General features: G+C 41.9%; 2 protein-coding genes, 1 long non-coding RNA gene and 1 other non-coding gene across 8 annotated transcripts in view; 3 read left to right on the plus strand and 1 right to left on the minus strand.

The window, feature by feature from the left end:
- The first annotated feature begins 707 nt into the window (after nucleotides 1-707).
- LOC116507042 lies at nucleotides 708-4,878 on the plus strand. Its single transcript, XR_004255138.1, has 2 exons — nucleotides 708-804; nucleotides 3,439-4,878. It is a non-coding gene; the product is annotated as an uncharacterized LOC116507042 (long non-coding RNA).
- LOC116508557 lies at nucleotides 1,483-1,579 on the plus strand. Its single transcript, XR_004255373.1, has one exon. It is a non-coding gene; the product is annotated as a Z30 small nucleolar RNA (small nucleolar RNA).
- Nucleotides 4,879-5,779: 901 nt separating the features above from the next.
- PEX12 (peroxisomal biogenesis factor 12) lies at nucleotides 5,780-13,483 on the minus strand. 3 transcript variants are annotated; one of them, XM_032215837.1, is made up of 4 exons: nucleotides 13,405-13,483; nucleotides 9,408-9,541; nucleotides 8,120-8,676; nucleotides 5,780-6,230 (listed from the first exon to the last, which is right to left on the minus strand). In XM_032215837.1, exons 2-4 carry the CDS (start codon nucleotides 9,531-9,533, stop codon nucleotides 5,831-5,833), a joined length of 1,083 nt encoding a protein of 360 aa, XP_032071728.1. In that variant the 5' UTR covers nucleotides 9,534-9,541; nucleotides 13,405-13,483; the 3' UTR covers nucleotides 5,780-5,830. The 3 variants fall into 3 exon arrangements, with proteins under 3 accessions (XP_032071728.1, XP_032071727.1, XP_032071729.1); XM_032215836.1 differs by having other exon boundaries at nucleotides 13,100-13,450; XM_032215838.1 differs by lacking the exon at nucleotides 13,405-13,483 and adding an exon at nucleotides 10,907-11,146.
- Nucleotides 13,484-13,594: 111 nt separating this feature from the next.
- The window catches only part of AP2B1 (adaptor related protein complex 2 subunit beta 1), an 87,805-nt gene continuing 76,671 nt past the window's right edge, over nucleotides 13,595-24,728 (plus strand). For 2 of the 3 annotated variants that reach the window (XM_032215833.1, XM_032215835.1), the window contains exons 1-2: nucleotides 13,595-13,791; nucleotides 20,854-20,911. In XM_032215833.1, the coding sequence (XP_032071724.1) occupies nucleotides 20,875-20,911 (37 nt within the window). In that variant the 5' untranslated portion in view covers nucleotides 13,595-13,791; nucleotides 20,854-20,874. Of the gene's footprint in view, nucleotides 13,796-20,853; nucleotides 20,912-24,728 lie in introns of all 3 variants that reach the window. The other variant, XM_032215834.1, reaches the window with a different exon arrangement.

A 24,728-nucleotide genomic window follows, 5' to 3' on the forward strand; every position in this document is an offset into this window, starting at 1 on the left:
AGCACTAGGGATTTGAACCACTGAACTGCCGACCAGCTCAGTGTCTTAACCACTGAGCTACCTTTATTATAGATGTATTTTATTAGATGTAGCTCAAATCTTTCCTCGGCTCCACAGGTCTGCAAAGCATTTTAGGTTCCCATTTTGGATTACTTGAATGTTTGCCTACCTGTTTTTTTTAAAGTTTTTAAAATATTTTACTAAACTTAAAACATCGTAATTGCCTTTTTAAAAAATCTTAGTGGCATTATAAACTAAATATTATTACAATAGTTGTACGTTAAAACCTAGGTTCGTTTTGCCCAATAGTCTCTATAAACAATTTTACGTCCAAAGTTTGGCTGGCAGATAAATTGAAGGAAATAGAATAGAATAACAAAGTTGGAAGGGACCTTGGAGGTCTTCTAGTCCAACCCCCTGCTTATGTAGGAAACCCTACACCACTTCAGATAGATATAGAATGCATTCAAAGATATTTTTGTGATTACAGAATTTATTAGCGCGTAAAAAGAAAAAAAGACATGAGCTGAAACAGAACCCAACTCCCAATCCCGCTGAAGGGTTGAGCTGGGAGTGGGGGAGTTTAGCGGAAACTCTCGTGAGAAAATTTGCTATTTCCCTCGGCGCAATGATTGTTGGGAGTTGAAGTTAAAAAGGATCCTGTGAGCGACCGGAAACAGGAAGTGTGATCCAGACGGCTGCAGGGCTTTCCAAGATGGGACGGCAACTTCGTCCGGAAGTCCTTCCCTCCTTGGACGCGGGACTTTAAAATGTCGGAGTAACGAGGTCCCTGCTGGATACATGGTAGGCATATGGATTTGGCTTTTATATATATTTCAACTTTATCGTTTCTTATGCGGTAAACTGAACGTAGTCATTTAGAGTGTTTTCAAGAAACCAGAGTTAAGAAAACACATGGCTTGTCACGGGTCTCTTATGTCGCGTTCCTACAATCCGCTAAACCAGCATTTCTCAACTTTGGCAACTTTAAGGCGTGTGGACTTCAACTCCCAGAATTCCCCCTGCCGGAAATCTGGGAATTGAAGTCCACACATCTTAAAGTTGTCAAGGGTGAGAAATGCTGGTTTAGCGGATTGTAGGAACGCGACATAAGAGACACGTGACAAGCACAGCGGAAGAGGCTGAGCTGCACCGGTGATTGCTCACCATTAAGGAACAGAGAAAGCTGGATGAAAAGTGGCATCTTAGGAAACCAGTGGTGCCCTCCCTGGCTTTTTGTGCCCACAATCTAAAATGAGTAGCATTGATCGTCCTAGAAATATCATTTTGTGATATTGAATTGCAAAAATAATGGCTAAGTATTGAAGTACTGCACATTGTCTGACAAAGAGGTTCCTGCAGACTGGTTGCTGGGTAACCATTTGTCTGAAGTGGTGTAGGGTTTCCTGCCTAGGCAGGGGGTTGGACTAAAAGACCACCAAAGTCCCTTCCAAGTCTGCTAGTCTATTCTAGGCATACCAAAGGCAATGATGAGTGAAGTCTAGTCTGAACTGGTATTGTCAGAACTTTGGTTTTGACTCTGACCAGGGCGTGATCACGTAATCTTCTCTCTGAGCTGGTTTTGGCAGTCTGGGATCCCCTGGGATTTCTCTGTTTGCATTTGTCTCTGGATCTGTGGCCTATTGCTGGACATGTAAGGGGCAGAAATAGATTTCATGGGGTGTAGGGGTTGAATTTATCACATTTAAAGTGGTTTAAATAGACCATTGCACTGTGGAGATTCTTTTTCTTCAGTGATCGGTGGATGAAAACTTAAGTTATTCTTCCCACTTTCTCTGGGAAGCGGAAATAGAAAATTTAGAATAACAGAGTTGGAAGGGACCTTGGAGGTCTTCTAATCCAACCCCCTGTCTAGATAGGAAACCCTACACCACTTCAGACAAATGGTTATCCAACATCTTCTTTAAAACTTCCAGTGTTGGAGCATTCACAACTTCTGGAGGCAAGTTCCACTGATTGTCTGTCAGGAAATTTCTACTCAGTTCTAAGTTGCTTCTCTCCTTGATTAGTTTTCGCCCATTGCTTTTTGTCCTGCTTTGGAGAATAGTTGGACTCCCTCTTCTTTGTGGCAACGCCTGAGATATTGGAATACTGCTGCTATCATGTTACCCCCAGTCCTTCTTTTCATTAAACTAAACATACTCAATTCTGGCAACTGTTCTTCATATGATTTAGCCTCCAATCCCCCAACCATCTTTGTTGCTGTTCTCTGCACTCTTTCTAAACTCTCAGCATCTTTTTTACATTGTGACAACCAAAACTGGATGCAGTATTCCAAGTGTGGCCTTACCAAGGCGTTATAAAGTGGTATTAACACTTCACGTGATATTGATTTTATCCCTCTGTTTATGCAGTCTAGAACTGTGTTGCTACAATTTTTACCATGGAGAGCACCACTCCCTTCCAGTTACAAGGGTTGATAAGTGTCAAAGAAAAATCCTGGAGGGAAAAATCAGATAGAATGGTACTTCTTTAACTGTAGAAAAGGACCATTAGGGTAAATACAAGGTTTAGAATGAACCTGCTTGAATTCTATAGGAAACAATGATATGTTTTTCACAGGGAACTGCTAATAAATGGTTGAATCTTTTGAAATCCTAAGGCAGAGTTAATTAAAACTTTGTAGCATAGGGCCCATTTATTTGCAGCACAAGTGGTTTCTGATTACTTCTGTCCGCCAATAAGATCTGATAGGGTGGACGATCTCTTAGTCCCATCACTCAAGCAGATGATAGGATCCAGAAGATGAGCTTCTTTGTCACCAGATCTGCCCTGTGGACCAGAGATTTGGATTGGCCTATTTAGAAGTTTCTTAAGACCTGTTTTTTTTCTCCTGGGTACTGGGTTAACTAGCTTGTAGCTAACTTGATTATTTTTGGGATTGCTTTTTTGGTAATATAAAGTTGCCCTGGGTGCAATGTTTTATTATTTTAGTAGTATTTTTGTGTGTGTTCATCACCCCAAGTCACATGGCAGTTCGGTGATTTTATGGATCCATTTAATAAATACATCTTTTTCAAAGTAAAAGAAATGATAAATAATGCTACTTTAAAACAAGATATGTATAAAACTGGATGTGTGGATGACAGATTGAGATTTTGTTCCAATGGAAGTACAATTATAGTTGAGGATGTTGAGAGAAAACATCCAGGTCCATTCCAACTCTGATTCTACGATGTGATTATTTGGGCACTGTTTCCATTATGTTATAAACTTTTGATGTTGCTAGTTTGAAAAATCTTCTAACAGTAAAAGCTGTGTAATAGAAGCCCATGGCCTCCCCTTCATTGAATGTGGTAGAGGGGAGGTGATGCTTTGATTTGGATTCATGCACAGGTGATTGGGGTGAAGGCCCAAATGGTCCCTTCCAACATTGATTCTCTGAAGACAATAACAACTGGATTTTGTTTTGTACAGGTGGTGGCTAACTATTGACATGACCAGAGGCAGTAACAAGAATTTTCTGCTTATACGAGGTATTTCTGAAAAGAATTATTCCTAGCAACATTCTATTTTTTTAAAAAAAGACCCAGTAGCAGAGGACATAAAGTTGCAAGATTGGCATACAAAGAACAAGTTATGTAAACACTCAGTATCACAGAGTTAACAAGTTATGTTAACTCTGTGATACTGATCCAAATGACTAGCATGAGAGATCAGCAGTCTGTGTCGCCATGATATTGTACAGAAGAGGCCTTCCGTGGTGGTCTTTGCATCTAGATGACTGTCTTTGGGGAAGGGAAGAAAAATTTGGCTTGAAACAAAATGCCCGTGAGACACAAAGGGAAAGTTAAGCAAAAAACAAAGTTTTAGCTGAGGGATCTGAAAGGCTCCATGCTGGAGACGAATCCACATTCAGAGAGCTTTTATGACTAGGTTATTTGATGGGCTTACTACAAAATCAACTATGGAGGATGGATTAAAGTGACCTATCTACCGGTATAGTCTGCCAACTGTATTTCAGTGCTGCTTGTGGAAAAATAGTTGTTCCGCCTCAAAGGAGAGAAAGACAGTTTAGGTTGATGAAAGACAGATGGAATGGATTCACACAAGTTGATCTATTCTGAGCAATCTTAATTTGTAAGCAGTGTTTTATGCATTGGATGTATCTCTAGCAGATTTTGATGTAGCCTATTTTGTAAACACAACCATTGAGTGATCTGTGACCCTCATGTTAAGCTCATTCATGTTAAAACCACTAAGGAACCAACCCCTCCCCCCCAAAAAAAACAAAACCCCACAAAAAATCCAGAATCAATCCCCTGCATTTTATTTAGAAGCTTTGAGTAACATGGGAGAGAAAATACCAGTTTTCTATCTCCTCAAGACTCCTTGTTATGTAACACGTTAAAAGGACTCCAAATTTAACATTTCAAACATCTTGCTGAGTCCCCAAAATGGATGTTGGATTTTCTATTTATAACCTTGTTTACAAACCAAAGCCAACTTTCATTTTATAAAATAGAATATCATCTTGCACTTGTCCCACAAGAGTTAGAACTCAAATCCCAGGGTGATCTAGGCTTGTTCTTCCCATAGCGTCTCTTAAAGTAAAAAAATGATTGAAGCAACATAAAAGCATTTGCAATAACACATTAATATTTATCGTGATGTCCAAATGCCATCTCTCTCAAGCAGTTTCTTGTGCGTCTATTTGAGGAATGTATCGTTTGTTTGACTTACATGGCTTGCAGCTGTGACTTTGGATGGCTAACATAAAAACAAGGCAAAAACAACGATCAAGAAAATATGAAGAACCCATAGCTAAAAAACCCAATAAAAACTGAAGAATACAATGTCATTTCATTTCATAGGCTATCGTTTCCAATCCCAATATTCTGGAGAACATCCAGTGCTTTGCAAAAGACCAGTAGCATCAAGGGCCAATATAACCTTGGGGATATGGTGTTCCAGTGGCCAGGTGCTATGTCAAAAAAGGCCTGCTTCCTTTGTTTCACTGTGGACTTAGGGCCCACTTCTTCAATTGAGAAGGCCCAGAGTGTGCCCCTCCAGTTGGACCTGATGGGATGGACAGAAATGAGGAAAAGGAGGTTTTGTAAATAAACCAGCCCTTTGCTGTGAATGTTTTATAGCTGACCTTGCTGCTGCTAGAAAATGTTTGAACGTTAGCTGCTCAGGTTCCTCCCAGCAGCTTTTCTGCCTTTTCATGGTCATTTATAGCAGTGTAGAACTGAAAGTTATCAACATATAATTTATGATGAAATTAGAACAACAGAGTTGGAAGGGACCTTGGAGGTCTTCTAATCCAACCCCTGCCTAGGCAGGAAACCCTGTAACATTTCAGACAAATGGCTATCCAACATCTTAAAAACTTCCAGTGTTGGAGCATCCATAACTTCTGGAGGCAAGTCATTCCAGCGATTAATTGTTCTATCAGGAAATGTATTCTTAGTTCTAGGCTGCTTCTATTAAAGCTGTTTTTTTCTAAAATTGTTGACAAAATTGGTCTGTAACCTTGAACTGGCCAGTTAATGACCAATTGTTTTAGGAAAAATAGAAATGTGCCTCAAGTCATACTGATGAGGAGCAGATTGGGCCTTTTTTCTATCTAATAGTCTTTCTCAGCTAACCTGTTTTCACTTAATAGATATTAGGAGAAAATCAGTTAAGTGAGGCAGACCAAAGATAATAACTGTTTTCTATTGATTTTCCAAACAGCAAGTATAGTTACACTTCTAAAAGCCACCTCCTCTGTCAGTAAAACCCTTGCTTAAAATAATCAGAAAAAAGCACCCAATTCTGCAATGTAGCCTTCCAGTTTTTATATAAAGATTGGAGAATGGACCTATTAGTGTTCAGGTGTGTATAATTTGACAAGGTGCTGAAGTTCAGTGGCATAGCCAGTGATGGGACACCGCTGGTGATGCTTCACATAAGGGTAGACACAGCGATAGCAGAAAACAAAGCCAGAGGTGGAGAGGACTGTATCATTGACACGTATTTTACGACACAATGGACATATTGTCTTGAGCTTTGGCAAGACAGGCGAATCAGTCTCATAGTCCAGGTGCACAGGTGGTGGTGGGACTGGCATAGCAGTCAGCGATTTGATGGTCTCCTGATTCTCAGCTGAATACCACCAATCCAAGAACTGGAGGAAGAAGATGCCCACAGAGAGGCCAGTGGAGAGAGAGAAAGCCAGGCCCCCCAAGATTTTTTTCCCAGCTGACTGCATTTGCTCTTTCATGCTGCAGAAGGGGACAAGACATAAAAAAAGAAATTAACAATTCACACTATTGTTAAGAAACATGGAAAGCATTAAAATGCAAATCCAGAGATACAGTAAAGTACAATCACCTGAATTCTCCTCTAAGAGAGAAAAGCCAAAAATCACCGAGATACGACTATGATTAGCTATTCATCCCAAATACCTGGTTTCCATCATTTAACAACTGGAGGTATAACACCCCCAAATTTTTGTTAAGATTACTCTATTTTTCAGAGTACAAGATGCACCAAGTTTTTGAAGAGGCAAATTTTAAAAAAAGTTTTTGCACTCTGCAGACCTCCCAAAAATGGCCCGTTTTTTGTGAAAACAGCCCGTTTTTTGTCAAAAAAGGGCATGCATAGCCTTTAGGTGGCTTATAGAGTGCTCCTGGGGATGGGAGGGGGGCAAAAATGAGCAAAAAATGGACCGCTTTTCCCTCATTTTTTCCTTCCCCAGCCCCCAGGAGCTCTCTGGAAGCCTCCTAAAAGCGACGCACGGCCATTTTGGTGAAGGGGGCGGGGTTTCAGGAGGCCAAAAATGATGTATTCAGTGTATAAGATGCACCCAGATTTTCACCCTCTTTTTTGAAGGAAAAAGGTGCGTCTTATACTCCGAAAAATATGGTAGTTTCGGGGGGGGGGGAACAGGAGAGTATAAAAAGTTATAAACAGAAAATTGACATTCTCACTCAACAGATGGCTCTCAAATGACTCTTCGAGAAACTGATCCTCAAACAAAGAAAAATATTAGCCATGGCTTTACTCTCTGGGTGTACTTGCTAAATGAGCTACAGATAATCCTTGACTTACAGATATTCATTTAACGACTGTTCAAAGTTACAATGGCACCGATAAAAAAAAACAAATGAACGATCCTTATACTTATGACTGATACAATATCCAGAGTCACATGATCAAAATTTGGGCACTTGGCAACTGGCAGGTATTTACAATGTCGAAGTGTCATGTGATCACAATTTGTGATATTCCCAGCTAGCTTCCAACAACAAGTGTAGAGTAGAGTAGAACACAATAGAATTCTTTCAGAAGTGGGTTCTGAATCCCATTGCAACTGGTATGCTGCAATGGGGCCAGGTGTCCTTGGGCACACACACTCCACCGCCCTGCGACTCCCTAGCTGCTCAGCGGAGGTCACACAGACGCCATACGCCGTGAGCACATGTGCAATTGGCCCGTTTCCTTCAAAAAGCGGTAAGGAACACGGGCAGGTGGGCCCAACGAGCTACCGTTCCGGTATGGTGGCCGCTGCTCCCAACTACCACCAGTACACCCGTACCGGGGCGGTTCACCCAGAACCCACCACTGAATTCTTTATTGGCCAAGTGTGATTAGACTCACAAGGAATTTATCTCCTGTGCATAAGCTCTCATACAACAATAGTGATAGATCAGTTAATGGGTGAAACTAGATTTGCTTAACCACCACATGATTCACTGAAGAACTGCAATGATTTGCTTAACAACCATGACAAAAAAGACCATAAAATCAGGTGTGACTCTCTTAAAATGCCTTGCTTAGCAATGGAAATTTTGGTCCCAATCATGGTTGTAAGTTAAGGATGCCTGCATAAAATTTTTTTAGAGAGTCTTGACCTATTTTAATCCCTCAGTTGCTTGCTGAAGATGCTTTTCTTCTTTCATAAATTTTCCCAGGTGTAGTAATCATAAGATATTTTTCTTAAATTTTCATCTTTATGGCCTACATTTTTTATGATTAACTGCCTGGCGAGTATTACTTTTTAGATGATATACAAACTTTGTGCCTATATAAATATACCCAACCACTGAAAGAAGGAAGCAAAAACAGCAAGGGAGGGTGGGTGGTTTTTAGGGTTTTCATTTCTATTCACCTGTTTGAAGATTGCAGGACGTCACCAGCAGCTACATGTATGTTTTCCAAAGCCCGCAGATCTTCTGCTGTCAGCCTAGCCAAATACACGCCAGCCAGTCTCAGCAGCGGGGAGTGGTGCCTAGCCTTCCCCAGAATGTAACACAGTTGCTGCACCAGAAACCAGCCCTCCCAAGCCATGTTCACAAAGGGATAGGCAGCCAGGAAGGCCTTGTAAAACCGCTTCCAGCAGGATGACGGAGGGTGGATAGAATAATCGTCCTCTTCCCGGAGACGGGAGATCAACTTTTCCAGTTTAGTTCTCAGATACGGAACCAGGACCAGCAAGCAGAGAGATTTCCAATGATGCTTTTGGGGAAGTCCAGCAGTGGCCAAGGATCCCTGCTGATTCCTTTTGCTTTTCAGTGCAACTCTCTTCAAGCCATAGAAGTTTTCAGAAAAAGAAGCACTGCACCGGAAGAGGTAGTGTTGCTGGAGTAGAAGATCCAGGAAGGTGTAGATTTCGTCAAACCAGCGCCACAGAAAACCATAATATGAAGGGTTGGATTCAGCCAATACCTAATACAAAAGACAATCAAGGGTAAGAGTAATAAACCTGGATGTGTCATGACATTTTTATCGATGTTTGAAACATTTTTGTTTTGGCTACTTGTGGATTTTTTTTTTTTGCTTTGAGATTGTTGCAAGATTAGACATCCTTTTTCAAGATGAGGGCTATGTGGCCTTTGACATGTTAGAAGTTGTGTTCCATTATCGGATCAGAACCAGGAAGTGAAAAGCAGACGTGGCTCACACACAACAACAAAAATAGATCTAAAAATAGAGTAATAATGCAGTTAATAGCATTATAATATTTCATAATTTGCTCTCTCAAATTCAAAATTTCACAATCGTTCGAAAGTTTTAAGGCCATACTCATAAATTGGAATCCACATTGATGCTTTTATTATTTTAAACTGGATTTGCTTTAATTATTTTCAGCAGAAAAATGAATAAAATTCTAATATACAAATTATAATTTATAGATATTTAGATTTCCATTGTAGGCTGAGTGGAAAGTCACTGATTTGATTATCCTGAGCTTAACAAGATCTGAGGAAAGATTCTCTTTCTGTATCTGATTCCTGAAATAAATCTGCCAATTGTAAAAAAAAAAAAATGGATGTCACATTTTTTTCCTGTCCTTCCATATTTCTTTCATTGTTCTGACCATTGTTCAATCTTAGATAAGCACAGAAAAGTAATGGTTATCCTTCCCTCAGGACTCACTCACCAATCATTCTTCTTACCTTGATCACATGCTGAAATGCTGGTCTCACAGCAGTCATCAAACTGTCTTGGGCAACAACTTCAAATATAGAAGGCCTGTCCTCATATGTGGAGGTGGCAGTGAGATGAGCCCCATGTTCTGCCATGGTCTCTTCTGGAATAAAAAAAAGATACTTTCCAAAATTCAAAAATGAAACAAAACAGAATTGAATTTCAGAAGACATCATTCCAAAAGCCCTCAATCTTTCTGTCTAGAATGATATATGGATATATTTAAATTATTGACCTTTTCATGTTTGATTGAAAAACAGCAAGTTCTTTCATACAGTAATTATTTCTCTCAAGGACAATGAAGATGTATTTGAAAATTTGAAATTTGAGTATTTGAAAATTTATTTATAGGCCGCCCTTTTCCCTGGGGGGACTCAGGGCGGCTTACAACTCAAAGGGAGGGGGATACAAACAATAACACATAAGGACAATACATAATTAAAAATAATGTATACAGCTATAATGTATACAGCTATAAGACCCACATGGCGCTCTGTAGTTGCTGGATGCATCAAGCCACATTTCATACACATTTTAGCCTAATATGTTTTGTGAACTCAAAGCCCATGATTAGCACATAGTGCTAATCGAGGTTGCATTGAGTCAATCAAGTTTAACTTGAAGAACTTTGCACAAATGCACCTTATATCTATCATTTTCATCCAATTTCCCCCCCTATCTTTTTAATATATATTTTAAGGTGGCAGACATATCTAATACTTCTGCCTATTTTCCCCCACAACAGTTGTGTGAAGTGGGTTGGGCTGAGGAAGAATGAATGACCCAAAGTTGCCCGGCTAGCTTTTATGTCTTGGGGAGGCCTAGAACTCACAGTCTCCTGGTTTCTAGCTCCTTAGAACCTTAACCATTCCACCAAACTGAATTTTACTCCAAATCTTGCCTGCTGCTTCATAACTTTTCCTCACCAACAGCCTTGCCCCATCCCCCCATCCAAGACTTTCTCTCCAGGAAAAGAGCCTGCAAGAAATCTGCGGAAATTCAAGGCTGCTTCATCTAATGTAGATCCATGTGTCGCTGGTATGGTCAGAGAGCTGGATTCAAATCCTTGCTCAAATACAGGTAGTCCTCCACTCACAACCACAACTGAGCCAAAATTTACATCGTTAAGTGAGAAATTTGTCAGGTGAGTTTTGCCTCATTTTACACCTCTTCTGCCACATTTGTTAAGTGAATCACTGCAGCTGTTAAATTAGTCACATGCTTGTTAAGCGAATCTGGCTTCCTCATTGACTTTGCTTGTCAGAAGGTCGCAAAAAGGCAATCCCATGACCCCGGGACACTGCAACCGTCATAAATGCAAGTCAGTCATCAAGCATCCGAATATAAAACATGTGACCATGGGGATGCTTCCAGTCATAAAAGTTGAAAAATGGTCAAAAGTCACTTTTTTCAGTGCCGTTGTAACATCGAACAGTCACTGAACGAACTGGTGTAAGTCGAGGACTACCTGTAAATTAATTAACTTGGTGAAGATGCTGCTGTTGGAAGAATTGTTCATCTGGGTTCAGTTCCAAGTGGGGAAAAAGACACTGGAAACATGGAGGCTGCTTGGAAAGATGGTTTTAATGGTGGACAGGATCACTTGCCTTGGAGATCCTGGGTGAAAAGAGGGATCACATGCTTTAAGATGTTGGCTGAAGAAGGAAAAGGGAAGGAATGCTAAGAGAGCCTGAGTTTTATACCCTCCCTTGAGCTCTACCTTAAGAGCTTCCTGTTCCTGTCCACAAAATGTATCTCATTGGCTGTCAGACTCCCGGGGTGGGGTGGGGAAATCTTAGCTAACTTTGTAGGCTGTCCTGAGACCCAAGCTTGTTTGCCTTGCTGGCTGATGTACCGTATTTTTCGGACTATAAGACACACCGGTGTATAAGATGCACCAAGATTTCGGAGAGGTAAGTAAGAAAAAAAAACGTTTTTGCCTTCCCGCAGCCCTCTGCAGGGTTCAGCAGGGCTGGGACAAGGCAAAAATGCCCCCGTTTTTGCCTTGCCCAAGTCCTGCTGAAGCCTGCAGAGTGCTGCTGGGGGCTGAGGGAAGGCAAAAAAGCCTCGATTTTTCTGCAAAAACGGGGGTATTTTACCTTGCCCCAGCTCTGCTGAAGCCTGCAGAGGGCTGCTAGGGGCTGAAGGAAGGCAGAAAAGCCTCAATTTTTGCGAAAAACGGGCCAACTTTCACAAAAATAGGAGAGGGCGGGGCTTCGGGAGGACAAAAATGGCTATATTCGGTGTATAAGATGCACCAACATTTCCACAGCCATGGGGGGTCTTATACTCTGAAAAATATGGTAATCTTCCCAGGTGCCATGTGGTGAAATGAGTAGAGGATTAATCCCACCTTTGGTATGTAGAATAGAGTGGTTCAGGCCTTAATGGCCTATTGACAAAGGGATGGGAAGAGGGCAGGAAGCTTCAGGGAGCTGCTTTGTCTTTAAAAACATGTTTCTTCCGTTTCTCATCTAGGGAAACATAATATTCTGCCTTTTTAATATTTCCTTGAATATTTCATTTTTCTAGGAGGGGGTGGGTGGGTGCTACCTTCCTACAATGCAAAATGAGAGGACGCTGCAACTCAACAGCACCAACCAAATTGAGACCAAATGAAACCAATAGAGCAGAGGTCCCCAAACTTGGCAACTTTAAGACTTGTGGACTTCAAGTCCTAGAATTCTCCAGCCAGCAGAACTGGCTGGAGAATTCTGGGAGTTGAAGTCCACAAGTACAATACAATAATAGCAGAGTTGGAAGGGACCTTGGAGATCTTCTAGTCCAACCCTCTGCCTAGGCAGGAAACCCTATACCATTTCAGACAAATGGCTATCCAACATCTTCTTAAAGACTTCCAGTGTTGGAGCATTCACAACTTCTGAAGGCAAGTTGTTCCACTGATTGTTCTGTCAGGAAATTTCTCCTCAGTTCTAAGTTGCTTCTCTCCTTGATTAGTTTCCACCCATTGCTTCTTGTTCTACACTCAGGTGCCTTGGAGAATAGTTTGACTCCCTCTTTGTGGCAACCCCTGAATTATTGGAAGACTGCTATCATGTCTCCCCTAGTCCTTCTTTTTATTAAACTAGACATACCCAGTTCCTGCAGCTGTTCTTCATATGTTTTAGCCTCCAATCCCCTAATCATCTTTGTTGCTCTTCTCTGCACTCTTTCTAGAGTCTCCACATCTTTTCCACATCGTGGTGACCAAAACTGAATGCAGTATTCCAAGTGTGGCCTTACCAAGGCATTATAAAGTGGTATTAACACTTCACATGATCTTGATTTTATCCCTCTGTTTATGCAGCCTAAAACTGTGTTGGCTTTTTTGGCATTTGCTGCACACGGCTGGCTCATATTTAATTGGTTGTCCACTAAGACTCCAAGATCCCGTTCACAGTTACTACTGTTGAGCAAGGTACCACCTATACTGTACCTGTGCATTTCGTCCTTGTTGCCTAAGTGTAGAACCTTACTCTTTTCACCATTGAATTTCATTTTATTAGAGTTGCCAAGTTTGAAGACCTCTGCAATAAAGGAAGCCGCCTAATAGCAAGAATGACTCTGGCCATTAAATGGCATGGTTTTACGGCAGGGGCTAGAGACCCCGCACATTCTGGGCAGGAAAAAGCGGGCGGGGAAATGACAAGGATGCTCTTACACTTCTGCGCCCCGCGTGCCGGAGAGTAACAGGTCAGGATTTCCCCCACCTCGACCGCCCTCCGTCCACGGCCGCCGCCGCCTCCTCGGCGGTGCCGCTGCTGCTACCGCTTTGCAGTTCGGGGCTGTCGAAATTCAGGCCGCGCTAGGATTTCCCTTCCGTTTGTTTCTATCGCACCATAGAGTTTACAGGGCAGGCAAACAGGCGTAAGTCCCGTCGGGAGGACTCTACGGTGTCGCTCTTGATATTGAAGCAAATGCCCCCATCCATTTATATGAGGGAAACCCTCTCTAAGCTTTCCTAACCTCGTTCTGGAAAACTCAAAAAACGAGAAGCTGTTTCGGAAGGACGGGCCGAGGCACGCGATCCCGGAAGTTGTCATTCGACAAACCGTCACGTCTGACCTTTTACGCAGCGACGTTCCTCTGTTACAAGGGATGAGGCGTGTTTTTACCGGAAGGAAGTGGCTGTGCCCATCTAGGCCGCTGAAGCTCTGGGGCTGCGGACAGTGTAGGAAGGAAGGCGTGGTGCATGTTGTTGGTTGGTCTTCCCAGACAGCCCGGTTTCCGGTCCCCTCCCAAGCGAGGCGGTTTTACGATTCCTTCTGTCCGTTACTGCTCCATCCTCTTCCTCCTCCTCCGTGGCCGTCTTTTCTTCAGTATCAAGTCTTTTCGAGGACTCCCCTCTTCGTGGTAGGTTAGTTGGGGGGCAGGCTGTGTGGTTCCGCCCATTGAGGAATTGCTGGGGGTGGGGTGGAGGATGAATGGCTCCTCCCTTGGGTAGGGCATGGGCTTCATAGAAGGGCGGGGGTCGGGTTTTCCCCCCTGGCATTCTGATGGGGAGGGGTACCTTATTGGGTGGGTGTTGGAAAGGTGAACACCATGATTTCTCTCCAGGTAGAATGGCTCCTTTCCCGGGTGCAGCTTGTTGGTTTATTTATTTATTTATTTTGTCAAGCCTATATAAGATAACAGATAAAAATATAAACATGTTTTGAATACAGGAAATGGTTACGAATAAAAGGAAACATTAAGACAGGGACGGTAGGCATGCTTATGCACGCCCCTTACAGCCCTCTTAGGAATGGGGTGAGGTCAACAGTAGAGAGTCTAAGGTTAAAGTTTTGGGGGTTAGGGGAAGAAAAGACAGAGTCAGATTCCAGGCGTTGACCACTGTGTTGCAGAAGTCCCATTTTCTGCAGTCGACTTTGGATGTATTGTTGGGGTTGAAGCTGAAGTAGTCATTGATAGGTAGGACATTGTAGTAGATAATTTTATGTACTACGCTTAGGTCAGATAGAAGGTGGCGTAGTTCTAAGTTGTGCAAGCCCAAAATTTCAAGTCTGGTGGCATAAGGTATTCTGTTGCAAGCAGAGGAATGGAGGACTTTTTTTGTGAAATATCTCTGGACTCTCTCAATTGTATTAATGTCTGATATGCAGTGCAGGTTCCAGATAGATGAACTGTATTGGAGAATTGGTCTAGCAAATGTTTTGTATGCTCTGGTTAGTAGTACAATATTATCAGAGAAGAAGCTTTTCAAGTGCTGTTCTTGGGAAGAGAAATGTGACATCATTGCTTGGGGAGGGAAGTAGAAAGGTGATGGGGAGGGGAATAATTATCTATTTTGGGGATATGGTCATAGCGGCCCCTCGCTGAATCTGCAGACCTTAACAGTTCCTATTTTAAAAGCAAAAATCTCAAATCCCCTGCCATCGAGGAATTTACAATCTGCAATGGAAGCTTTGGGGGAAATGATAAAAAAAATAAGAAAGAATGCTGGAGGAGAAACTTTTGGACTGGTTAGAGCAGCGGTCACCAATTGGTGGTCTATGGACCACTGGTGGTCCGCAAGAAAATTCTGGTGGTCCGCAGAAAAAATATTTGCATTTTTTATAATTTAAAATTATGAATTTAGTGGTCCCTGAGGTCTGAAAGATTGGTGACCCCTGACTTAGAGATTAATAACAAGTAGGGAGGGGTGCAGAGAGAGAAGCTGGAGTTCCTTCGGTAGATATCTTTTAAGGGAATTTGGGGTCAGGTGGAGGACTAGGAAGGGATTTCAGGAACAGGGAAGGATTGTGAGGTGAGTGTGTGCAAACAAAATCACACTTGCAAGATATTTCTCTGCTTTGATTGGGGAGGAAGGAGGACATCTGCATGTTAGAAAACATAGAGGAGAGTAGCTGGGAAAGGAATATGCTGTCCTTGAGATGGGATCTCAAGTTCTGTGGGAAAGAAATTAAGAGTTGTCTTCACAATGGGCCAGTGTAGTAGCGGTGGGTACGGTCAGTCACCATTTACAAAGTAAATTATTTAAAGAACAAAATGAACATTTTGTATTTATTAGATTTATAGGGCTGCTATTTATATATTACTTATAGGCAGATATATAGTGCCCACTCCTCCTGTTTTTCTGCATAATAAGAAGCCTTTCATGTACAGTGGATTGGGCTGAGAGAGAGTGACTATCCCCAAGGTGCTGAGAATGGACTAGAACCCTGCTCCTAGGCCAACACCTTCACCCCACTGCGGCTATGTAAAGTGGTGATGTTTTATTAAAGTATTTGATAGAGCTAGGTAGGTTAGTTGGGGGGCAGGCGTTGAAAAATGATACCAATGGTACCAAGCCAGGATCTCAAATAGATGTCTGGCAGAATTTCCTAATTCATGGTTGGGAATCAAGTAAAATGAATAAGATTTCTTGTTGTAACTATGGATCATAGCATTGTAACATGGCATGAAATACCGTATAACAAAATGAAATAAAGAATGTTAGCTACAAAGAGGTCAAAGGGAGATACCACCCATTAAGAACTTGAGCAAAGTTAGAAACATATCTGCAACATAATGATTTAGCCATGAGTCCAAGCCCTTGAATTCACTTACTATTTATAATGCATTCAAAATCTGATTGTAAATGGGGCAGTGGAAGACAAAGTGAAATAATGCCCTTCACTTGACTGACACCTTGGGGACAGAAACGCTGCTCAACAAAGTGTTTACAAAATCTCCGCTCAAGATATCTGACGGCATAGTCTGCAAATGGATATTAAAAATGTTCTGATTGAGATGTAGGTAATATTAACCAGGTATTAGGCCAGGGCTGTGAAACTCCTGGCCTGCTGGCTGGATGTGTCACACGTTGCCCACACCTGGTTTAACGAAAGGGGGAAAAGTCCTGATGTGTCACATGACACCACCACGGTGACGTGAGTTTGACACACCTGTACTAAGAGAGGCTTCTATGTTTGCTATAGTGATTAAAATCTGTGCTGTAGTAGGATATTTACTTATTAGATTTTTATCCTGCTTTTATTGCTTTGTAAATAGCTAAACGTGGCATAACTAAAGGTCACTTTATAAGTAAATAAAGGTGGCATACATATATGCATAATACTCCTGCCTCCTCCTCTTTTCCCCACAAAACAACCCAGTGAGGTAGGCTGGGCTGAAAGAGACCTACTGGCCCAAAAGTCACCTAAGAGGTTAAGGTGGGACTAGAACTCACACAGTCTCCTGGTTTCTAGGCCAGCACCTTAATAACTACACCAAACATCAAATAGCCTAATATTTTCTATTTTCCAAGAGCTCGATTAGGACTGATGATAAACATGCAGCCCATTGATTCTCAGTTGTGTAATGGAGAAAGCAAAGTTTGGCAAGAAAGATTCTTGAAGATTTTCGGCACATAATGCCCCAGCAATGCAAGATGTATTCTGACGGCAATGGAGAATAACCCCACATCCATTCTTAAAATAGCTATGGAGGTGCCTTGGGGAGCCCCAAGATCTTCCTTATGGAGATGTATTAGACTACTTCCAATTGAAAAATAACCTCCTCATCCCATCCCCAGATTTCAGCCCCATGCAGTATCTGGGCTATCAGCATGCCCTGGAATATTTGAAGTAGTGGGAATAAGATTGGTGCAGTTCTTATGGAAATGTTTCTGATCTAAACAGGCCAAGAGGAGCCTTGTGTTAATCTTAGTTCATACAACACACTAAATTGGAATCTGATTAGCCCCATTTTTTCCCTACTACAAACACGGTGGGGAAAAAAATGTGGCTAATCAGATTCCAGTTTAGTGTTATGTGAACCAAGTTAATACAAACTAACCTATCTGGTTACTTTATCATTTCTTGTAGAATTCCAATCCTGAATATTGAGGATCCCCCCCCCCCAAAAAAAAAATAGTTAATCACAAGTTACAGTACTCTGTACACAATCAGATTGCACAGAAGGGAAGAGTGTACTAAAAGCTTGGTAGAGGCATTCGGTTCTTTGCACAGACCTTATTGCTCATTATCTTATCTAGAAATGAGGTATTGATATTAGGAATCATTGCTTGCTCAGGGAGGCCGCATGTGTGTTTTAAGAAAAAAAAAACAGTTCAGTTAAAGACCTGGGAATCATTTTGCAGTCTTAACTGAATATTTTTGTTTCTTGCACCTGAAGACTTCTTGCATTTGTACATTGATTCATATCCTAAATGCATAAACAAACGTTTAATTCCTAGGTTCCAGTGACAAATTCCAGAGATGAAGACAAAATCATTTTGGCTCCCAGCACCATGGTTAGCAGTAGAGATGCTTTAGATTCCCTCTAAGCCAGTATCCAATTTAATTTCTTTGAACTCAATGGGATAGATTTTTCCCCTTCCTTTAATCTGATATAGTTTAGTATGTGCTCCCCTCCACCAAACAGGTACAAATATGTTTCTACCCTGTCATTAAGCAGGGGTTAATTCCCTGCCACAATATGAGGGTGGGCTGATCTACCAGTTTCCTATGCAAAGAAAGACACATTGCTTGGAAATGCTGGCTCTTGCTGGCACCAGTGAAGCACCTCCTCTGATTAGACTCTTAAAGTTGTTAGGGAGAGACGATTCTCAGATTGGAAAACAATATAGTTTGTGTCTTTCTTCCTCTGAGGTTGTGGAGTGGCTGGCAGTGGGGAGGGAGGGGGGGGAGAGGCAGTAACTGCTGTGATGAAACAGCCTTCAGTCACGAGTGCTGCTTAGCCGAAAGAAGCATCTTCTATGTGTTCATTTATTCCTTCCTGGCTTCTGGAATTACTAGATAGGTGGACTTTAGCTTTGGAGGAAATTTCTTTTTATGATTGTCCTTGTTTATTGATTGGATTTCAAAGCTTCCTGACTCCAAAGAGATGCTTAACCACATTTCAAGGAATACATAATTTAACAGGAATAGGATGCCCAGATAAAATTACACAAAGAAAATCCAGGGAAATAAATTGACAGGGTTATTGCTTCCACAAACATCCTGACACAGCCAGATCTTAAGAGACACCCTGAACATTTAAAGTGTGGTAGCCATACGTATTTCTGGGAGTGCTTCTTCCAGAGAGCAGGGATGGAACAGAGATGGTACGCTTCCCCCATCTCATAAGATGACAATGTTTAATTGAAGGGTCGAGGAGTTTATCTACTTGGTTCGATCACACCAGGCTGGCAGAAATTGGAGAAAGGCAGTCCCTTAAATAACCAGTTCCTATTCCATGAAGGGCTTTATTGATGACTAGAAGCTGGCTGGTAACCAGTGCAGCTCATAAAGCAGCAATAACTATTGTGGTCTGCCGGCGGCTTGCGGAGCTGGCTGCAGATTCGGAGAGTGAGGAGGTTGGGGAGGAACATGGGGCAGTCCTGGAGTCTGGGGAAAGCTTGGATAAGGGCTCTGCATCGGAGGCAGAGAGGAGTCCAGGGCCATCTGGGAGTTAAGTGTTGCCTCCGGAGCCTCCAGAGCCGGACATCAGTGAGGCAGAGGAACAGGCTCCCCCTGTTCCCAGTGCACGCATGCGCAGAGCTGCCAGAAGGCAAGAACAGTTAAGACAGAAGGGATGACTTAGGAGTAAGACTTGGAGGTGATTGGCCCCTCCCATAGGACATAAAGGAGGACCAAAGGCACGTGAGCTTTTGCAGGAAGCAACTTGGTTCATGCTGGTCAGTTTACCTTCTGAAGCTCTTTGTTTTGACTCTTTGCTCCATGTGGCCTTGCCAAGCTAATTACCAATTAAGTCTTTGGCAGCATTTCAAGAAAGATAAAGGTGCGAAGGACTTTGGCAGCCTACTGTAGGACTCTACAACTATTTGGGAAACATTACGGGCTGTGAATGAACATAATTCACAGCCTTTGAAATAAAAAGAGGGTTTTTGGAACTAAGTGTGTGTCCTTTTTACTGTATCAGGAAGCCTAGGTCAGAACAATAACACACAGGACGAAGGTGCTATATCCTACATTTGTATTCCCTACTCCCGTTGAAGGAGCTACTCTCTTGGAATGGGAAATTTTTTTGATAGGTTGCACTTTCCCATTCAAGACTGATAAATAACCTGGGTCTTCCTAGACTTGCAACTACTGTACTGCACCTAGAATAAGTGGCACTTATAACTGAGAGGGCCTTAATTTTGTGACTAGCCACAAGATTCACCTTGTGTGCCACAGTTGCACCTTTTCCTTGACCACTCAGGTGCCACCCATGCTTTTAGTCACCTCACAATTGGATACTGGGCTACTCTTGAAGATCATCCAGGAGCTACAGCTGCTTCAAAATGCAATGATGTGGGTGCATCACAAGACTGCTCAGAAAAAGTGCAAATCCACGAAATTTGTATCCACCAGACAGGATGACTACCCTTTGCTATGGCCCTGGAAATGTTCCAAGCCTTCCCTGCCTAAGTCACTCTTTATCTTCCTGTGATGGTGTTCTAGGCATCTCTTCTTGCACTTCCATCTCCTGGAGTGGCTCAGAGGATTGAGGTGCACTTCAGAATTGATGCATAGAGAGGCTTCCTAGGAACAATCCTCAATAACTTGAGACACAGGTCAATGGTTGACTTTACCACCTTCTATATTTAAAGAAGTGAAATGTATTTCTATATATAATTCTGTGCATAAAAACTGCTTCATATCTTTAAAGGGTCACTTTCCCCTTTCTGCATTGTTTTTCCTGGTACATACTCTTCAATATTAATGATTACTTAATATTCTAGATAAAAGGAATGTGGTGGCTGAGTGGCTAAGACCCTGAGCTTGTCGATCAGAAAGGTCGTCAGTTTGGCAGTTCGACTCCCTAGTGCCACGTAATAGAGTGAGTTCCCATTACTTGTCCCAGCTTCTGCCAACCTAGCAGTTTGAAAGCATGTAAAAATGCAAGTAAAAAAATAGGAACCACCTTTGGTGGGAAGATAACAGCGTTCCTTGCGCCTTTGTCGTTTAGTCATGCCGGTCACATGACCATAGATATGACATCAGACAGCGCTGGCTCTTCGGCTTTGAAACGGAGATGAGCACCGCCCCCTAGATCAGGAACGAATAACACGCATGTTTGGGGGGAAACTTTACCTTTAAATATTATAGATAAAATGTATCAGGACACTCATTGAAGACCTTTTATTACCATAATAATGATCATTTGTCAATTTGCAACTTAGGATCATCAGATATTAGAAAGGGCTATTAGTTTAACTCAGCCTGAAGCCTCACAGTAAAAAAAAACTACAGTTGATTATTAACATTATTTGACCTATTAATTTTCTTTGGAATGATTGTCATACCAAAGGTTATTAAAATATTGGGTTTTTAAGAATATCTTGAATACTATTTACTATTCTGTGGAACTAATAGATTTACAGTTTGAAGCAGATAACGAAACGACTGTATTAAAGCAGTCACAAATGCATTTGCCATGAAAAGAGGTGCAGATTTCTTTAATTGTGTGCTTTTCCCTCTCTAGGTACAATAGGAAACCGAAATCATGACAGACTCCAAATACTTCACCACCAATAAAAAAGGTGAGATTTAATCTGTGATGCGATGTTGGATGTTAACTCTCTAACAATGGACACAGTCTGCCTCCCAATACCTCTTGCTGGGTTACATGAGAGGGCAAGCTGATAAGAGAATTAAAATAAAAACATTAGGAAATGAAATCATAGATGTCAGAGGTCTGATTCTTCATCTCTGCTGTAGATCAAATGGATAAAAAAACTGGGTTGGTTCCCGTATGTTGCTAAGCCATTTCTAAAAATGGCTTTATTTATGAGCTGGGATGGCTTGGTTCATCCAGCAATCTAGGCAAGACAACCAAATTGAGCTTAGCTCTGAGGATTGTTTTAAAAAAAGAAGGGTAGTTGGTTTTTAATCAGTGGAAATATACTGTATTTTTCGGACTATAAGATGCACCGGAGTATAAGATGCATCATGGTTTTGAAGAGGTAAATTTTTTTAAAAAACGTTTTTGCACTCTGCAGGCCTCTCAAACCCTCTAAACACCTTGTTTTTTGCACAAAAAGTGGGGGGGCATACAGAACTTTGGAAAGCTTGTAGAGTGCTCCTGGGGGCTTTGGGGTGGGGGGCAAAAAAGAGCAAAAATAGGCTGTTTTTTGCAAAAGTGGGCTGGTTTTTTTTGCAAAAAAAAGGGGGGCATGTAGAAGGTTTGGGAGTCTTGTAGTGCTCCTGTGGTGGGGGTGGGCAAAAACGAGCAAAAATGGCCCGTTTTTTGCTTGTTTTTGTCCTCCCCAGCCCCCAGGAGCACTTTGCAAGCCTCCCAAACCCTCTGCACATCCATTTTTGCAAAGGGGGCGAGGTTTCAGTAGGTGAAAAATGATGTATTCAGTGTATAAGGCGCAACCAGATTTTCGCCCTTTTGGGGGGGGGGGGAAGGTGCGTCTTATACTCCAAAAAATACAGTAATGAAAATATATTTCCATAATTTCAACTTTTTCCCACACTCATAGTTTTTGAGCTGCTAACTTCAATACATAAAGAACAGTGGCAAGAAAATTAACCTGACATACATTGTAACAAGAAGAAACAATACTACATAGGTCTCAATATTGCTCTTCCAGCCAGATTCTTTGATGTGGCTGCAGTAACACAATCAAATTATTCTTTATTGAACCAAATGTTTTGGAATAAATAAGAACATGATGACATGTAATCTACAAATCATAGCAATTTTTAAAAATATTTTAATGACCCCCTTAAACCCTTGCATCTGGGTGGAGTCGGGGCAACTGAATGGAGCTGAGTATTTACTGGCTGGATGCCTTTCCTGTCGCTATTGCAGAGTTCGCAGCAGATGTTTTCTCATGATGCCCAGAGAGAGAGAGAGATCTGCCACTACCTAGGATCGAACTCACAGCCTCCTGATTGTGAAGCTAGGCCACAATTGGACTCTTAAAGTATGTCAAACCACATTTTGCATATTTCAGAACCAAGGAACTTATAAGATTTACAGTATATGGCTGCCCATCTTAAAACATAACATTGGGCAGCTCACAACAACAATAAAATCCCAGAACCGTGAAACCATAGAACCAAACCCCATCCATAAGTTGGACTGGAGACACAAAATCGGTTTTATCTTATCTCGTGTGGTTGGGTTGGGATTTTTCTTTTTCCACTTTTTATTTTTTGCAGGCTGGGTGAGTTTTTCTTTAAAAAAAAAGTCTGAACTTCTGTTTTTCAATTTCAAAGTAATGGGGAAAAGCTCTGCTGAATTTTCTTGTTACCAAAAAAAGGGGGGATTTTCATGCCCCCTGCATGTGGAGCTCTTCAGGCAATGAATAAGGTAGGCTGTGTTTTACCTCTAAGGGGCTTTTTGACTTACCACTTGATTGCTGAGGTTGGGATTAGGTCTTGTGCCTCAGCTAGTAGATCTCCTGCTGAGGTGGTGAGATTGGATAAGAGCATTTTTGCACCTGCTGTTCTGATCATCCCTGAATATCAGAGATTTGCAGAGCCTGCCTATTCTTGCATTGCCACTTCTCTTTCTTCCCCCCTCTTAGGTAATGGAGATTCCGGGCTTCCAGCTAGGCTATTGATCTTCATAGCTGCCAACTCCCAGGAGTCACGCAGTCATTAAACAAGCTGATGATTCCTCCCTTTCCCCCACCCTCCTCTGCTCTCCTGATTCACAGGGCCTTTCCTAAATCTGCCCTTTTGCTTAAAAGGGAGTTTAATTTCCCCTCTCTTCAGTATCAGCTATATATATAAAAACAGCTCTGTGTGTTTGTGTGTGTGTTTGTGTTTGTGTGTGTGTGTGTGTGTGTGTGTGTGTGTGTTCCAGCATAACTCTGGAACGCCTGGAGCAATTTCAACCAAACTTGGTACATAGATGTCTGGAGAAAAATACTGTGGGGGTAAGACACCCTTAACACCCCTTGGGGTGTGTGTTCTGTTAAGATACAGCCTGTTGTGCTGTAAAATGGCTTCTACTGTACAGCGCAGTGAAGTTGCCATAGTAATGGCTTCACAGTACTTCACAAGGGTGCTCTCTCTGGTAAGGAGGAAAATCCAACATTAAAAATTAAGTTTGGTCCGGACATTTTCCTCCTATAAATAAATACCCGGACAACACTGGGTTATCATCTAGTAATTTATAAATGCTAGAATGATTTGACAATGCCTATTGCAGTAAAGTATCAGCAATCATCCCCTCTTCCAGGGTTTCTCAACTTCAGTGAGTATAAGATACATGGATTTCAGCTCCCAGAATTCAGAAATTGAAATCCACAGACCTTACGTCACAGAGATTGATAAACTGCATGCTTCAATCCAGTTTGTGTGTTTGTTTACACTGAAATCAGCTGGTCTCTTGGGTTTTGGAGATGCAGGATAACACAAGATACTCGTGTAGGTTACCAATGTGTCAGAGGCTCCTTCGACAATCGTGTTCTCTCCCTCTCTCTGGTTCAAAGTGAATACAAGTTTGTATTTTGTATTTGTATTTGTTTATTATTTATAGGCCGCCCTTTTCCCTGAGGGGACTCAGGGCGGCTTACAATTTATGGGGAGGGGGATACAAGATAAGACATGAGACAGTACATAAGTAAAAATAGAACCCAACATTCATTCATCATTCAGGTGGGGGCGGATTAGAATCTTTATCCCCAGGCCAGACGGGATAGCCAGGTCTTGAGGGCTGTGCGGAAGGTCTAGACGGTGGTGAGGGTACGAATCTCCACGTGGAGATCGTTCCAGAGGGTCGGAGCTACTACTGAAAAGGCTCTCTTCCGCATAGTTGCCAGTCGACACTGACTGGCGGATGGAACTCGGAGGAGGCCTAATCTGTGTGATCTAATAGGTCGTAGGGAGGTAATTGGCAGGAGGCGGTCTCAAGTACTCAGATCCACTACCATGGAGGGCTTTATGGGTGGTAAGTAGCACCTTAGCTACTTACCACCTTGTAGCAGGGATGTGTGAAATTAATCAAAAATTAAATGCTGTGTTCCTAAATCAGATTATTTCAGACAGCTAAAAACACCACAGATGGCTTCCGAACCACTCCTGGAACAGCCTGTTCCATGAAAAAGTATTTGCTCTCCTTTCAGATATTTTGAATGTTGGCATATCTTTGCTCCCAAACGGTATCAGAAGCCTGCATAGCTCCCACAGAGCTCTGATAGCATGCAGTGGCAAAGATTTTTTTTAAAAAACAGAAGCAAATACTTTCATGCAAAACTAAAAATACTGTCTCCAGGTTGCCAAAGCAGTGACACTTAAAAATCCTTCATGTCTTTAAACCTTTAAACTGCTGCTCAACTATTTCAAGTTGTGGCATTTTGGAGCATAGTCTTTTTCACTGTTCTATATACTTCACTTCTG

The sequence above is a fragment of the Thamnophis elegans genome, chromosome 4 (genome assembly GCF_009769535.1).
Source record: "Thamnophis elegans isolate rThaEle1 chromosome 4, rThaEle1.pri, whole genome shotgun sequence".
NCBI lineage: Eukaryota > Metazoa > Chordata > Lepidosauria > Squamata > Colubridae > Thamnophis > Thamnophis elegans.

Bases quoted from the DNA above. Each gene is read 5' to 3' on its own strand.
- PEX12 (XM_032215837.1), bottom strand. From the start codon at position 9,533: ATGGCAGAACATGGGGCTCATCTCACTGCCACCTCCACATATGAGGAC. The intron at 8,677-9,407 runs GTAAGAAGAATG...CTTTTGTATTAG, and splicing joins CATTTCAGCATGTGATCAAG to GTATTGGCTGAATCCAACCC. The intron at 6,231-8,119 runs GTGAATAGAAAT...CCCCTTCTGCAG, and splicing joins GTCCTGCAATCTTCAAACAG to CATGAAAGAGCAAATGCAGT.